Source organism: Chiloscyllium punctatum, chromosome 10 (assembly GCF_047496795.1).
Source record: "Chiloscyllium punctatum isolate Juve2018m chromosome 10, sChiPun1.3, whole genome shotgun sequence".
Classification (NCBI taxonomy): domain Eukaryota; kingdom Metazoa; phylum Chordata; class Chondrichthyes; order Orectolobiformes; family Hemiscylliidae; genus Chiloscyllium; species Chiloscyllium punctatum.
This window is the reverse complement of record NC_092748.1, coordinates 74,430,667-74,448,063: the sequence shown is the minus strand read 5'-3', so window position 1 is coordinate 74,448,063 and position 17,397 is coordinate 74,430,667. Positions and strand designations below refer to the sequence as shown.

General features: G+C 39.6%; 1 protein-coding gene across 2 annotated transcripts in view; it reads left to right on the top strand.

The window, feature by feature from the left end:
* Window positions 1–15,425, top strand: part of LOC140482293 (bile salt export pump-like) — an 83,832-nt gene extending 68,407 nt beyond the window's left edge. For both annotated transcript variants that reach the window (XM_072579530.1, XM_072579529.1), the window contains 4 exons: window positions 2,271–2,468; window positions 2,563–2,769; window positions 11,657–11,803; window positions 14,679–15,425. In XM_072579530.1, coding sequence (XP_072435631.1) covers window positions 2,271–2,468; window positions 2,563–2,769; window positions 11,657–11,803; window positions 14,679–14,879 — 753 coding nt within the window. In that variant the 3' untranslated portion in view covers window positions 14,880–15,425. The remainder of the gene's footprint in view (window positions 1–2,270; window positions 2,469–2,562; window positions 2,770–11,656; window positions 11,804–14,678) is intronic.
* The last annotated feature ends 1,972 nt before the right edge of the window (window positions 15,426–17,397 follow it).

Here is a 17,397-nt window from a genome sequence, read left to right as displayed (position 1 = left end):
CCTTCTTGTAAACCTGCTTTGGACCCCCTCCAATGCCAGTACATCCTTCTTTAGATCCAAAACTACTCACAATCTTCCAAATGTGGTCTGACCAGAGCCTTATACAGTCTCAGCAGTATGTTCCTGCTCCCGTATTCCAGCCCTCTCAAAATGAATACCAACATTGCATTTGTCTTCCTAACAGCCAACTGAATCTGCATGTTAACCCTAAGAGATCCTGAACTAGGACTAAGTTCCTTTGTTCTTTAGATTTCCAAAACCATTCCCCATTTAGAAAATAGTCTATAACTTTGTTCTTCCTACCGAAGTGCATAAGCTCACAATTTCCCACAATGGATTCCATCTGCCACTTCTTCGCCCATTCTTCTGGCCTGTCCAATTCTTTCTGCAGCCTCCTACCTCCTCAACACCACCTGTCTTTCCACCTTTCTTTGAGTCATTTGCAAATGTAGCAACAGTGCCCTCAGTTCCTTCATTCAGATCTTTAATGCATAACTGAATGGTTGTGATCCCAAAACTGATCTCTGTGGAACTCCACTAGTCATCAGCTACCATCTTGAAAAGGACCCCTTTATTCCCTCTCCAAACCTTCTGCCAGTCAGCCTGTTCTCTATTCAAGCCACCACCTTGCCCCTAACACTATGGTCTCTTAACTTATTTAGCAGCCTCTTGTGTGGCACCTTGTCAAAGGGCTGACTATGTCTTCGGTCTTCTGTTCACATTTAAGACAGACTACAATTAATCGGTTACTCTATTCAATAATGTATTTCAATGCAATGGAATTAGTAAAGATACTGAGAAGAGTCCACAGATTTAGTTTGAGAGATTTGAAATTTAACTCTAAACTGAAAATGTTTAAGGCAAAAAACAGATTTCGCATTGTCTTACATTCCTATAGCAAAGCCTGAACAAGAAGGCATATATTTTGTCAAGTTCATGATGATCTATACTTCACTGACCACTCAACCTCTACAAGAAGAGAGCCTTCTACAGATTAGACCAGTTATTCAAGAGGTGTAGAATCATAGAATCCTAGAACCACTACAATGTGGAAGCCTTTTGAGCATCGAGTCGATAGCAACCCTCCGAAGAGCATCGCACGCAGACCAACCCGCTATCCTATTCCTGTAACCCTGCATTTCCCATGGCTAATCCACCAAGCCTGTACCTCTTTGGACTATGGCAGGACACCGGAGTATCCAGAGGAAACCCACACAGATATAGAATATGTGCAAGCTCTACATAATCACCCGAGGCTGGAACAGAATCCAGGTTTCTGGCACTGTGAGACAGCAATGCTAACCATTGAGCCACTATGTCCCCTAGAAGGTGGTCCTAATAACAAACTTGTATCATCTAATGCATTACATGCTACTATAAAGAATTTGAGAGTAAGCATGGAGCGGTTGAAAGCATTGGTGGACAACATGTGCCACAACATCTTCTTTCTTTAGTTCAACCTGTTTAGGCATGTGTCTGGACTAAGATGAGACCTGAACCTGGGCCTCCCAGGTCAGAGCTTAAAAATGTGTTGCTGGTAAAGCGCAGCAGATCAGGCAGCATCAAAGGAGAAGGAGAATCGATGTTTCGGGCATAAGCCCTGATTCCTGAAGAAGGGATTATGCCCGAAACGTCGATTCTCCTCCTTTGATGCTGCCTGACCTGCTGTAGTTTCCAGCAACACATTTTTAAGCTCTGATCCCCAGCATCTGCAGTCCTCACTTTCTCCTCCCAGGTCAGAAGCAGGGACACTGCCAATGTGTCCTCAACATTGAGAAGCTGAATTCCCAGCCACCTTGGAAAGAGATAAGAACAAGATTTGGTTAAGCAAACTCCCTATTAGTGCATTCACAAGGCAAGTTAGGGATTGGGTACCGAGGAGGAGTGATAATCATTATCACAATTTAAACTACAGATCAGAGACTTGGAGTCACTGATCATGGGATTAGCTGGTAGGGACTAGACAAAAGGTGTGATGGCCAAAGGCAAGGTCAAAGGTTTGCTTTATGATCCTGGCATGCTCTCCTGTACCTCATGACTCATCAACAGCATTCCAAGAAGTCCTTATTTCTTAAGGCAGTCTAGCCTTCCTTCTGCAGCTAAGTTCCTGAGCCTAGGAAAATCAATGAGCAATGTTACATTTAGATTTCCAATTACAATTTGAAAGCCTCATTTATACATGATAAAGAAAGAATTGACAAGTCATAATGAATTATCATAACACTGTTACATTTTCAGGCACCTGACTGCATCTACATTTTTTTTAACAGAACAACTTTAAAGGTGAAATTGACTTTATTAACTGCAAATTTACATATCCTTCTCGACCGGACTTCCAAGTTCTAAATGGCCTTTCAATTTCGGTTACGCCTGGGCAAACACTAGCCTTTGTTGGCAGTAGTGGATGTGGAAAAAGCACCAGTGTACAATTGCTTGAGCGGTTTTATGACCCTAATGAGGGAAAAGTGGTGAGAGATTATATTCTGTTCTAATCTGTTGTGTCTACTTTAAAAAAAGCCCTTCGCTTAACTAACTCCTTTTTATTTGTTTCATTAATTTCAGTTAATTGATGGCCATAGCACAGAAACTGTAAATGCTGCCTTTTTAAGGTCTAAAATTGGAATAGTGTCACAGGAGCCTGTACTTTTTGACTGCAGCATTGCAGAGAATATTAAATATGGTGACAACCGTCGTCAAGTCAGTATGAATGATGTAATTGCAGCTGCAAAGAAGGCTCAGCTCCATGACTTTGTGATGTCATTACCAAAGGTATGGTTTCGAATTGTATGTTATTTCTACTATATAATGTGCCATGTGCTTTGATAATAATGTGTAATGGGATCATCAGAATTGTATGACAGCTGCAAGTTTCCCTGATTGTTCAATTGACAAAGTCAGCATTAAATTAAGACACAACAGTAAGAAGGCTGCCAATTCAACTCCCAGCATGTGTTGAATTAGCTGTTTCAGCATCGCAGATGTAATGATCTCATAAAATCATGCTGCAGAATGAGGTAATTTTACTCTCTAGAGTAAAAACTACTTAGTCCCATTCCCTGCCTACTCCCTGCGGCTGCGCAAATGTTTTCTCTTCAGGCGTCTTCAATTTTGTTTTGAAGACCTTCAATTGAATCTGCTTCCACCACACTCAGGCAGTACATTCCAGACTCTAACCATTAACTGTGCTAAAGCATTATTCCTTATGTTGCTGTTACTTCTTTTGCATTAAAAAGTTGTCCTCTGCTTTTTCAGTCTTCTATCAATTGAAAGTTCTCCTATTCTGAGCAGATCCCACATGCGTTTCAACTCCTACATCAAATATCCTCTTAATTTTTACTTATCCAAAGAGTACAATCCCATGTTCTTCAATCAATCCATGCAGAGGGATAGCCACTTTTGTGTATTAGTTTGCATCTGCTTTCCAGATAATGTTACTGGCTGCCAGCAATGTGAAGAAGAGAGCTACACCCTGTAAGCCTCACCCTATTTGTACACAATCTCTCTGTGCTCTTACAAAATACCCACATTTTAAAAAGTTAAATCTGAAATTAGCAAATATAAAATTCTTCTTGAAGCTTGTGACCAGCATGGTTACTGCTCAGCAAATTTCCCTCTAACAATTGTTTCCACTGCATGGAACTAAGGTCCATGAATGGTGGTAGCTTCCAGAGTGGAAAATCAATATGTTGGGACAGGGACATATATCGAACCTCCTAGAGGTCATGTATCCTTGTAATCCATGGGTAACATTGCTGGTCAATACAAAGCGGAGTCCCAAGAAATCACTACCTTCCAAGCTTCATTGAAACTACAGTAGCGCCTCGACTTACGAACTTAATCCGTTCCGGGACCCGGTCTGCGAACCGAAACGTTCGCGAACTGAATCAATTTTCCCATTGTTCAGATATTTCCGGAGTCTTTTCTCTTTTTGTCTCTTGGAGGTTGGAGATGCCACAAGAAAACAATCCATGGAAACTTGTTTTTTTCTTTGTTGCAGAATTTTCCAAAAATGGGACATCACATTGTCATTTAAAATGTTCACTGCACTGTTGGTCACAGTTTTGTTAGGGTGATGCCTCTTAACAAAAGCCTGCACTTCACTCCATTTGCTACAAATGTCTTTGATTTGAACACTTGATACATCTTCCCTCTCTTCTTCCTCCTCTCCAGAATGCTCCTGCTGCATAACCTTTACCTGCTCCTGTTGCAATTCAATAAGATCTTCTGTGCTGAGTTCTTGACTGTGGTCCTCCACCAGCTCCGTCACATCATCCTTGTCAACCTCGAAGCCCATATTTTGGCCCAGGGTCACAATCCCATTCACTACATTTACTGATGTCTCCTCCTCAAAACCCTCGAAGTCTCTCTCAGGTACACAAGCTGGCCAAAGTTTCCTCCAGGCCGACTGCAACGTACAGAAAGAGACCTCATTCCATGCCTTATCAATAAGGCTTATTCAATGGACGATATTGAAGTGGTCCTTCCAGTACTGACGAAGGGTCAAATCTGTGTCATTGGTGACCTGGAAACACCTCGCGAACAGAGCCTTCGTTTATAAGTTTTTGAAATTTGCAATGACATTCTGGTCCATGGGTTGGATGAGAGGAGTGGTGTTGGGAGGAAAGAACTTTAGTTTTATGAAGTCGTATTCAATGTCCAAGTCTTCTCCCAAATTTGGAGGATGGGCAGGAGCATTGTCCATTACTAGAAGACAGTTAAGTGACAAATTATTTTTTTCAAGATATTCCTTGACAGCTGGTGCAAAACCTTCCGTCAACCATTCCATAAAAATCATTCGCGTGACCCAAGCCTGGCTATTCGCCCTCCACATTACCGGGAGTTTAGCCTTCAACACATTATTGCGTTTAAAAACGCGAGGATTTTCAGAGTGGTAGACTAATAGAGGCTTAATCTTGCAATCCCCACTTGCATTCGCGCACAATAAAAGCATTAACCTGTCCTTCATTGGTTTGTGGCCCGGTAATGCCTTCTCTTCTTGGGTTATGTAGGTCCTTTTCGGCATTTTTTTCCAGAAAGTCCAGTTTCACCACAGTTAAAAACTTGATGTGAGACATAACCTTCATCTTCGACAAACTTATTGAATTCCTTCACAAAGTCCTCCGCTGCCTTTTTGTCCGAACTAGCCGCTTCTCCATGCCTTATTACACAATGGATCCCAGTTTGTTGACGAAATTTACCAAACCAGCCTCTGCTGGCTTTAAATTCTTCAATGCTAGCAGTACTTGTACTTGGCGGTTTCACCAACAAATCACAGTGTATGTGTAGAGCCTTCTCGCAGATTATAGTCTCGTTAACACTATCTCCAGCAAGCTCTTTTTGATTTATCCAAACTAATAATAATTTTTCAACCTTGTCTAACAATTTAGGCCTTTGCTTTGTTAAAATAGTCACTCTTTTAGCCACGCCAGCTGCCTTAGTGCCTCTTTGTTCTTTAGGATAATACAGATAGTCGATTTCGCCATATCGCGCTGCATAACGAGATCAGATACGCGAGCACCATTCTCGTGTTTAGCTATTATTTCCTTCTTCGTTTCCACAGTAATAGGTTTAGGCTTCTTAACACCACTATCACTACCACTTTTCACTTTCTTGGGAGCCATAATGAGGGCTAATTTGATGCAAAAAGCAAAAAAAAGCGTAAGAATGCTTGGACGTTGGATGTTCACAGTGTGCGCGCCAAAGATGAACTGAATGAGATCACGCGGGGCCCGAGAGCTTTAGCGTTCAAAGTGCGCGTAGCAAAGCAGAACAATGACAATGAAACGAAACCATGGGCTTTTTGCGTTCGTACGTACGTTGAAGCAAAATTTTACGTACAATCCTGTTCGTAAACCGATTTGTTCGTGAATGGGGTCGTTTGTATGTCGAGACGCTACTGTATTTCAACAATGCCCCTTCTGCTATGTGTAAGATCAAATATTTTCAAATTCATATGGACTGCATTACATCCACTGCACCAGGCTGCATCTGCTGATGCTTTTGCAGTAATAGGAAGAAAAGAAAAAGATTATGTCCATAATACGCACTTATGCATGCAAGTGGCATGCAAGGAAGGGCTGGTATTCAGTAGAAAGAGATATTACATAATTGTGTCACAGATCGACTTTTTCAGTTCTATTTGTTTCAGTACAGGCATAGATCCTGAAATTTAACTTGTATATTGCAAGCAATAAAAACGCCAACAGCTACAAATAGAAATAGCAAATGATTTCACACTATGGAAACTATGGAAAAACACTACTGAAGGATGGCTTGATTTTATTTAGCATGTCTATGAACACATGAGACCATATTGGTCTTTTTGGGATGAGTTAGATGTCCCCTGAGAAGTCATTTTTCAAAGGAAGGGACGTCATCGTATGAGAAACTTTTGTGACCTGATATTCTTCAACAACTACATTACTCAGACATGGCGGCACATTGAATGAGAAGGCTCACAAGGGAATCTGCATAATTGCCAGATATTAACAGTGACACTGAAACCCTTGTCAAGAATTGCAAGACATGTCAAGTATATATGCTACTTCAAAGAACCACTGTTGTTACATGAAACACCTTTCATCCTGGTCCAAAATCACATCCAACCTTCATCACATCCACTGTCAGCACTGATCACTTTACCAAGTGCCCCATTATTAATCAATTGTATGACATGTCCAATGCAACAATCGCGCACACCCTAAGGTCCACTTTTAGTTTATTCAGCACCCCTTGAGTGCTCAATACAAATAATGGTCTGCTAATTATTGGTAAAGCATTCAAAAATTAAATAGAGTATTGATCACACTACTTCTTCCCATCATATCCAAAGTCCAATACATTGCAAATTGATATTTGTTATGATCCCAGCTGATGTGATTACTGAACAGGTCAAATTCCAAACTGAAACCTGGCTTATAGATCACATTTAGTTCTGTTTTGGCTTTAAATTATAGCTTTTGCTATAATCTTGGTTGTGTGCTGATCAATGGTTTTGCCAAATCTTCCCTAGTTGTTTGTGGTTGGTACTACAAAATGTTTGTTGAAAGGAGAGGCATGGAACCTAAGCATGCGATGTTGTAGATTTTGTTTTAACAAAAACACAGATTTATTAACCAAAAGATAAAATAGAGTACACCAAATTATTTACTGATAACACAACTTCAAGGAGTTTTAAACACACAGTAAATGTATAATCCCTAAACACTCCTTTATACATTCCCAAAAATAAATCACTTGTGCAGAAGCCAAAAAAGCATCCCGTTTACAGGACTCATAGCAGAGAAATAACATTTTATTATGCTTAATGTAAGTATGACTTTGACTTCTAAACTGGAAATGACGATAACTTCTTCCTGGAATTATCAGACACCTTAGTTTAAACCTCAGCGACAAGTAATCTCTTCAAGTTTTCATCTCAACAATTTGGTTTGAGACTATCACTAACTCTTTATTCTAAGTAAGGAGATCTGGTTTTGCTATTTTCTCCCTTTCTTAGGAGCACTGCTCTATACAACCATCACTCTCCAAGGACTTCTCAGAACTGCCTCAAAACAAAGTAAAACTGAAAAGAAGAGTATTTTCCTTTAGGCTATGGGTGATTCCTCAAACCTTAAAAAAAACGTAGTCTAGAAATTTTCAAAACTTAAAGCTCAATGTTCACTAGCTAAATCATGAATCATCCTAAGGTGAACAGAAAGCATTTGTATTGCCAAAGGAGCTCTCACAAACTTCTTAAAAATCAATTATTAACTTCTGATACACAAAAAGCCAATATGCCACTAACCCAAAATTCAAAATCAAATCTTAAAATAAATATTACATACAGACATTGGAAATCTGAAAGGTTATATCACACGTTTGACAGTAATCATGATTTGGAGATGCCGGCGTTGGACTGGAGTGTACAAAGTTAAAAATCACACAACACCAGGTTGTAGTCCAACAGGTTTAATTGGAAGTACACTAGTTTTCGGAGCGACGCTCCTTCATCAGGTGATAATAGAGGGCTCGATCGTAACGTAGAATTTATAGCAAAAATTTACAGTACATGCAGTTTTTGAGCAAAGTACACTGTAACTCTGCAAGTACAAATTCACCCCATAAAATATATGTGTGAACACTTCAGTGGTCCAGGACATTCAGCCTCGGACCTTTCAGTTGACCATCCTCCAAGGTGGACTTTGGGACAGGCAGCAGAGAAAAGTGGCCGAGCAGAGGCTGATAGCTAAGTTCAGTACCCATAGGGAAGGCCTCAACCGGGACCTTGGGTTCATGTCACATTACAGGTGATCACCATTGCACTACACACACACACACACACACACACACACTCTCACATACACACGGACACAGATACACACAGACGCGCACACAGACACCCACACACACCCTTATAGACACACACACTCCCACATGCACCCCCTCACAGATTTAAGACACTCTGCACTCACTACACACACACACACTTTCTCACACTCACAACCCCCATCCCAGACAGACACACAGACAGATAAAGACCCACATGCACACATATATTTTGTGGGGTGAATGTGTACTTGCAGAGTTACATTGTACTTTGCTCAAAAACTGCATGCATTCATGTAGAACTCTGAGATCAAAAACTGCATGAATTTATGTAAAACTCTGTTATCTCACTTTTTACATTAGATCAATCTAAACATCAGGTCATAGACAGAGAACACAGGGGGCTAACACCTTCAACATATTGTCTAGCTATCACCATTGTTAACAACTAACCCGAGAATGCAACTTTTAAAAAAAGGTTTTGTGATTTACACATAAAAGAAGTGAAACTATCACTGTATTCTAACAGATGAAAGGCTTAACAATCAATTTTTCAATGTATAATTTCAGTTACATCACACTGTAAATTTTTGCTATAAATTCTGTGTTACGATCGAGCCCTCCACTATCACCTGATGAAGGAGCATCGCTCCGAAATCTAGTGTGCTTCCAATTAAACCTGTTGGACTATAACCTGGTGCTGTGTGATTTTTAAGTTTGACAGTAACATCTCGAAGTACAGTCATTCCATCATTGGCACTGCTCCTCATTTGACAGATCAGTTTGTACCAATTTACAAACTCGTATAAAAGTACTTTTTTTGAAACCCAACAGCTGTTCATAAAACTGCAATAGAAGATGATAAATATGCATGACAAAAATGTTGGTACTGCACAGACTAGTCAAAGTGTCATGTCAAACAACAAACTCATACCTAGGAACTCACAGAATAATAATCAACTCAGCTGACAAGAATGTGCTCAGAAGCTGAGATCCTATGAGGTTCATATACATGACTGTGTAATTATAATTCAGAAGTGAGGACATATTAGGTCTCTCAATTGCCTCTCAGTCCTGTTGTATTGTATTTGAGATGCCAGACACAAACAGGAGTATTATGGACTTCAATAAGGTGTTCGACAAGGTTCCCCATGGGAGACTGATTAGCAAGGTTGTATCTCTCAGAATACAAGGAGAACTAGCCATTTGGATACAGAACTGGCTCAAAGGTAGAAGACAGAGAGTGGTGGTGGAGGGTTGTTTTTCAGACTGGAGGCCTGTGATCAGTGGAGTGCCATAAGGATCGGTGCTGGGTCCTCCACTTTTTGTCATTTACATAAATGATTTGGATGCGAGCATAAGAGGTACAGTTAGTAAGTTTGCAGATGACACCAAAGTTGGAGGTGTAGTGGGCAGCAAAGAGGGTTACCTCAGATTACAACAGGATCTTGACCAGATGGGCCAATGGGCTGAGAAGTGGCAGATGGAGTTTAATTCAGATAAATGCGAGGTGCTGCATTTTGGGAAAGCAAATCTTAGCAGGACTTATACACTTAATGGTAAGGTCCTAGGGCGTGTTGCTGAACAAAGAGACCTTGCAGTGCAGGTAGATATGATAGTGAAGAAGGCGTTTGGTATGCTTTCCTTTATTGGTCATATTGAGTACAGGAGTTGGCAGGTCATGTTGCGACTGTACAGGACATTGGTTAGGCCACTGTTGGAATATTGCATGCAATTCTGGTCTCCTTCCTATCGGAAAGATGTTGTGAACTTGAAAGGGTTCAGAAAAGATTTATAAGGATATTGCCAAGGTTGGAGGATTTGAGCTAGAGGGTAGGCTGAACAAGCTGGGGCTGTTTTCCCTGGAGTGTCAGAGGCTGAGGGGTGACCTTATAGAGTTTACAAAATTATGAGGAGCATGGATACAGTAAATAGGCAACGTTTTTTCCCTGGGGTCGGGGAGTCCAGAACTAGAGGGCATAGGTTTAGGGTGAGAGGAGAAAGATATAAAAGACACCTAAGGGGCAACTTTTTCACACAGAGGGTGGTACGTGTATGGAATGAGCTGCCAGAGGAAGTAGTGGAAGTTGGTACAATTGCAACATTTAAGAGGCATTTGGATGGGTATATGAATAGGAAGGGATATGGGCTGCGTGCTGGCAGGTGGGATTAGATTGGGTTGGGATATCTGGTCGGTATGGACGGATTGGACTGAAGGGTCTGTTTCCATGCTGTACATCTCTATGACTCTATGACTGATGACTTTGGGAAAGCAATGGCAGCTTCAGCTTCAGACAAACTCTCCACCATGAGATCTGGATGTACCAGCTAACTATCTACATGTTATAAAGACTCTCCCATTTATTTAAGAAGTTTGGCTTTCTTTTGAAAAGGAGGAGAATGTTTTATGTGTATCTTTGCCTTTAAGAAACATTACCTTTAAAGACCACAGGTACTTTGCATATAGAAATCTGCATTTCTTCCGAGTAGCATTCTGATTGAATGTGTGCAAACATTACATGTGGAACACAATTGGTCTGCTGTAGTGCATGTCTTATAACTTACATATTGCTTCTTTAAAAAAACTGTGCAGTTAATCAATTTCTCAGGAGTGACATTAGACCAATACCATTAATATAGCACTGTCAAGATCTTAGCTGTGAACCTGCAAAGAAACAGATTGCCCCCCACCCTGCAGCCCCAGACCAATGTTTTAGAGGAAATCTAAGGAGGTTTGTTCCCCACCCCCACCAGACATTCAATGTACAGGACTACACCCTAGTGCTCATGAACCAAACTTCCAGTTATGGATGAAAAGTTATGGGAAGATTATGGTTTGTGTCCATAACTTTCCACTTTCACTTCCTTCAATATCCTTGGATGCATCACACATGGCCCTGGTGATTTATCAACAATAAGCACAGCTCAAGCTACCCAAGGCTCCCTCTTTATTAAGTTTTAGCAATCCTGCATCTTTCCTGTATTTGGGTGCTGCGGTGTAGGGAAAGAGACTGCAATTTCAGTTAATCAGTTTTACTGAACTAGGAAAGGGATAGTCATCCTGAGTTCTTGCTTTAGATTGTTATCCAATGACTTTAGCCTCATAGTTTTGACATGTGGGTAGCAGGTGATGGATTCAACCTTTAAATTTCAAAGGACAATCAATGACAAGGGCTTTATAAATACTAAGTTGACGAAGTTAGTAGATTTTTAGCTATATGTAAGATTACAATGCTATGTTCTGGAATACTTCTATGCGTTCATATCTGAAATAAACATTAAAATCTCCTAAAGGTCAAATTATTCAAACACATTGGCTTCATATGTATTTCTGATTTGTTTTACAAAGGAATATGATACTGATGTGGGTGCTCAGGGTTCTCAGTTATCACGTGGACAAAAACAACGTATTGCTATAGCTCGAGCCATTGTCCGGGATCCAAAAATTCTTTTACTGGATGAAGCTACATCTGCACTAGATACAGAGAGTGAAAAGGTACTAACAATTAAAATATTGAGGTATGATTAGTTAAAGGATGGCAGATACCTGCAGATGTGTTAGAAATGTCTAATACACCTTCTGGCTAAATGAGTTATTTGTTTTGTCATCAGATCAGCAATCATAAGACATATTGTGGACTTCAGTATACTTGCAGTTATCTTTTAACCTCAATTTGTTTTGTTTCAAATCAATTCCTTTTTGACTTCAACATGACATTTGTAATTTCCAATATCTATATGCTTTGTTAATAATTTTATAATAATTTTATATTATAAAATTACAAGAATAAATTTTATAAGATTATTGACTAACTGTAGTTCAGGCCTCTGTGCAGTCACACAGAGATGGTTTGTTCAGTTTTGTTGAGAAAAGACACATTTTGTCAAAACTTTTTGTCTTGCACTCATTAGGACAATTTGCAGGAACAGCAATTCAGAATCAATTGGACAGTATTCGCGAGATGATCTTGAGTGTGTGATTAATTATGCTGAACCAATTTAAGATTGTCACTTAGGTTTGCAGTGTGACGCACTGCATGTGCTGGAAACTACATTGAGTAAAATACAGAGGATTTTTTTGCAGAAAGAACACTGCACCTGTTACAACTTGGTAAATAAAAGGTAATAGCCATTCATTCACTGGTTCATTTCTCAGGGCAATCAGTTTATAATTTAAATAAAACCTGGCAACTAACTATTACTCAGCATCAATGGGTGGAATATTATAGGGGCTTAAGTGAGGTAGGCTACGGGAGATTTGTGGAGCCACTGAACCCGAAACTTTAACTCTGCTTTCTCTTCACAAATGTTGCCAGACCTGTTAAGCTTTTCCAGCAATTTATATTTTTATTTTCTGGACACTGAGAAACCTTGACATGGAAAACAGAGCAGGTACCTAGTGACTCCCGGTCGTCACTTGTTCGGAAGGACCACCACGTTGACCACCAGGCACCAACATCTTCGGGCACTGGCTACATGCATGTACTCCATATTCCTAGACATTGGCATTTGATATGTCTAAGATCCTCTTGGCACATCTCCTATCTACTCCCAAGATGCTTCTGCACCTCAATGCTGTACTGACAACTAATGTGTAACACTGTAGCAAGGGCACTGTGCACTCAGGGGCATGCTGTTAGTTATGGAATAGACCAGTCTGCATCTCTGGGGTCTTTGTTCACTTATTCTGAGTGTTTCTAAATATATGGACACACAATTGCAATCTCCTTTCGTGAATTTAAATAATGGTTTTCTCCTTGGGAACTGGCATTATTAAGCTTTGATATTCTTGTGAATTGTCCTGATGAGTGCGAAACAAAACGTTCCAGCAAAATAACAAAAGAAAAGAATTGCGGGTGCTGGAAATATGAAACAAAAATAGAAATTGCTGGTGAAATTCAGCAGATCTGGCAGCATCTGTAGAAAAAAGGAAGATTTAATGTTTCAAGTCCAAGCTTCGAACCAATTCCTGACCAGACTTGAAACATTAACTTTCTTCTCAAAGATGTTGCCATACCTGCTGAATCTTGCCAGTGATTTCTTTTTCTGTGCCAACAAAATGTAAGTTTTTTCAGCAACATAGGCTCCCAAAGTACAGTACTAGCAAATGACTGTTTAAAAAGTATATTTGACAAGAGACGTCATATATGTCAATTACTATCTGTTTCTATAATTAAGTGTCCTCTATTATGCTGTTACTTCAGATTTGATTACTATGCTGTAAATTTTTCTTTGTTTGCATACAGATGCTCTTTGAATATTCATTATAATTTGCCATTACAACAATTCCTGATCAGGAAAACAAAAGGGGAGTCGCTTACTCTCTTTACACTTGATTTTCAGGTTGGACCGAAGGGTCTGTTTCTATGAATCTATGATGACTCTATGATGGAAACAAAAATGTACAGGTTGGGTGGAGTAGTCATGGGAAATGCAGGGTTACAGGGTTAGGGTAGTAGGGGTGGGTCTGGGTAGGATGCTCTTCAAAGGGCCAGTATGGTCTTGATGGGCTGAATGACCTGCTTCCATATTGTAGCGATTCTATGATTCTAAGGTGGGTTAGGGCTGGAAAGGTGGGCAGGCTGATTTTCTGCCAGACACTTGCAGTTTGCTACCATCTCTACCGAATATGATGACAGGTGGGGAGTACAACATTGCTTTGGATTGTGAAGAGAGGTTTAAATATAATGTTTTCCTTCCCAGCATTTTCATTTTTAGTTGTAGCAGTACTGCTTAAGATGTCTAATGTTTTCAGCAGCAATATTCTTAGTGTCATGGATGGGATTTATTTTTCTGGAGGACACTAAAATATCTTAATTGAAGCAAACTTCACAAAATCCTACTGGATTATCAGTGATACATTTGGATGTACAGTATTTCAGATGATTGACATTGTAAATAATTTACAATAGATAGAAAATCTCTAGAAGTGAAAACAATAAAATCAAATAAATTGATCAAAATTGTTTTGATTACAAGTTGCTTTCACACCCCCCATCTCCAAAAATTAAACATTTTTCTCAAAACTTTTAAGAAATCATTGCACCCATCCATTCAGACTTATCATTAGCATTCCCTATAGCAATGTTTCCTGGAAATTTGCATACTTTTCTCCAAGGATGTTATCTCTCTTGGCTGTATTTTCTGGTAACTATGCTAGAGGAAGCCAGTCACCCAACATGTAAACTTACCAGTAAGTGAAACAAAACCACATGATGACCAACCATCAACATGTCATGATGACACTGATGCAATAATAGTGGCCCAATTACCACCATCAGCACCTTCTCAATACCTCAAGTCTATTGCTCACTGTCTGACATTGTTTGATAAAATAGTATGGTATTAATATATTATTTTCTTGCATTTAGATTGTTCAAGCTGCTTTAGATGAAGCAAGAAGAGGAAGGACCTGCATTGTGATTGCACATAGGCTCTCAACCATTCAGAACTCAGATATCATTGCTGTCATGTCTCGAGGATTCATTATTGAGCAGGGAACTCATGAAGAACTGATGGCTCTTAAAGGGGCTTATTATAAACTTGTCACAACAGGTGCTCCTATCAGTTAAGCCAAATTTACATTGTATAGTAGACAATTTTTTCCACATGATCCTTTGAATCATACTAGTTACTCCAGTTTTTGTTTTGCATGTAGTAAATACAATAACTTAACTCGAATGAAACTGTAAAAAAGTATATATTTTTATGCTGGCTCATTTGCAAGTAGAAATTCTTAAACACATTATGTTGGTAGTTTTTATATCTTGACTATACAATCAATGCACATTCCTTTAACTCTTCCATGTGAGCCATTAAAATATGATTTACCTTTAATATCAGTGATTATAAATCAAAACTGTATAACTTCAGTAAATCTTAAAACCTTATTGATAATACTATTTGAACAGTTTTAAACAATTTCAATGATTTGCATAAATATTTTGAACATATGTTCTTGTAATTTAGTTTTATAAGTTAAAGATTTTTTAAATTAGAAATTTTTTAAAAAGACTGTCATGGTCACCAGACCAGGTTGAACCATGCTCATGAAACCATCAATAAACAGGGATCTGTTTGATGAAATTAAAATCATTATTAAAATGAATTGAAACTCAGATCTGTATCTCCTGATTGATTTACACCCCTCTGGAAGTTTCACAGATTAGGAGGAATTTAATATGTAGATTATGAAAAGAATAACAGAATTCACAAAAGGACTATATTTCAGGCAACAGTTTTGGGGGCAGACTAGAGAGAAGGAAAGATAGATTGGTAATAGCTGTAATGGAAGATTCTCTCTCTCTCTCTCTCCACCACATTACCCCTCCTGTTCCCCACTGACCCCACCCCCTGTTCTCACAGCCTCTTAAAAATATCACCTAGAAATAGAGCAACTCTGGAGAAATACCTACTCATCAAGAGTGCAGAGTATTTACAAATATCACTACTGGGGCTGAGGATACAAGGCATCAACTAAATGACCAGGGTTGCAGGTTCAAACCAAACACCTCAAGGATGTTTTAAACTTCCTATTTCTATGAGACATTCTTCCCTCTTTAAACTTCACACCTATACTTGTTTATGTACTTTAGCATTGTTTTCTTGCGGTCCATAAGTAACAAAATTCCTCTTTTACTGAAGAAAACCCTGTAGTTGGCTCCTTAATTTTGGCTTGTACCATATTTCAATTCAAATGTGATAGAGCTATGTGTTGGGTGAGCTCTTGTGGTGCAGTGGTACTGTCCTGCTGTGTTAGAAGTCTTGGGTTCAAGTTCCATCTGCTCCAGAGGTGCAAAATAACATTTCTGAATATGTTAATTTGACAGTCTTTACAACTGTGTGAAAAGAATTAAAAATCTTTGTTGTTGCCAATCAAGGTGGTTGAAAAGAGGGAAGCCAATTATTCCTTCCTTGCCTCGTAATAATGTAGTAGGATTTATCTGGGATCATTAGAACATAGATGAATAGCAACATTTTAAATTTGGCCACAACAAAGATAGGCCAGGTGTCAGGGACACAGATGAGTAGTATGCCCCGAAGAAGCAGGATAGGGTGTCAGGGACAGTATGCCAGAACAGTGAAAGGAAAAGAAGACAACTGGTTAGGGGGTTGGGGTCCAGGCAACTTGAATGCCAAGTTAGAAGGGATTAGGGTGCAAGGTGAGTAGGTTGCAAGGGTTTGGTCAGGCCTGGCAGGCTGCGGATGATGCAGTAAATCCAGTGACAAAGATTTGGGTCAAGTCTGGCAGGAAGGGGTTTGGGTTCTGTGTTTGGGATTCTCAGGTGTAGAGTGAGGAGTGGCAAGCTTGTCTGGCAGTGGGGGGGAGAAGTGGGGTATCAAGAGGGGACCAGTGGCAGGAGTGGGGATTGAAGTGTGAGGGAGGGAAGAATGGGGAAATAGGGGGAATCCTGGGTCGGTGTTGGCTCACGGTTTGGTGGTATGAATGGCGTGAGAGATGTAGTTGAGGGAGTGTGAGTTAAGTATGAGTCTGTTGAATAGTTACGCAGGAGTTAAACCATATTCTAATTGTCAAACCTTTCCTGAGTAAATATATTACTTAATTTCATCAGAATCCTCCCAATTCCCCAATTTAAATAACTACTTCCAGAGAATGTCAGGCATAGGTGAATCACACAGTGGAATCTTCAATTTCCCGGACAATTCCTTCAGAATCTGCTACGATGAGGATTCTGCAGGTCCCCATGAACAATTACAAAGAAAACTGCTTAGACATTGAAAAATCAGAGTCAGTAAGGTGGATACACAATAACAAATTGGCTCGTGCTCCTGCCAATTTTTGTGATACTTGAATTATTTGTCCCTCAACCTATAACAGCATCTGATAAAAACTTGTCTTCATTATTACTTCCTTATTTATTTATTAGTAGTTCAGGGGTAACCGTGTGCTAATTTTACTTTGCCGTTTGCATCCATCATCTAACGGACATTAGTAATAGTTTTTGACCTTGGCTGATACCCATTATGATATTTTATGGATCTCTGAACTTAGTGTTGAGGTAATAAGACATCGTAGCTGATCTCTTTGTTTGCATAACAACCCCTTTCTTTGAATTTGGAATTTACCTT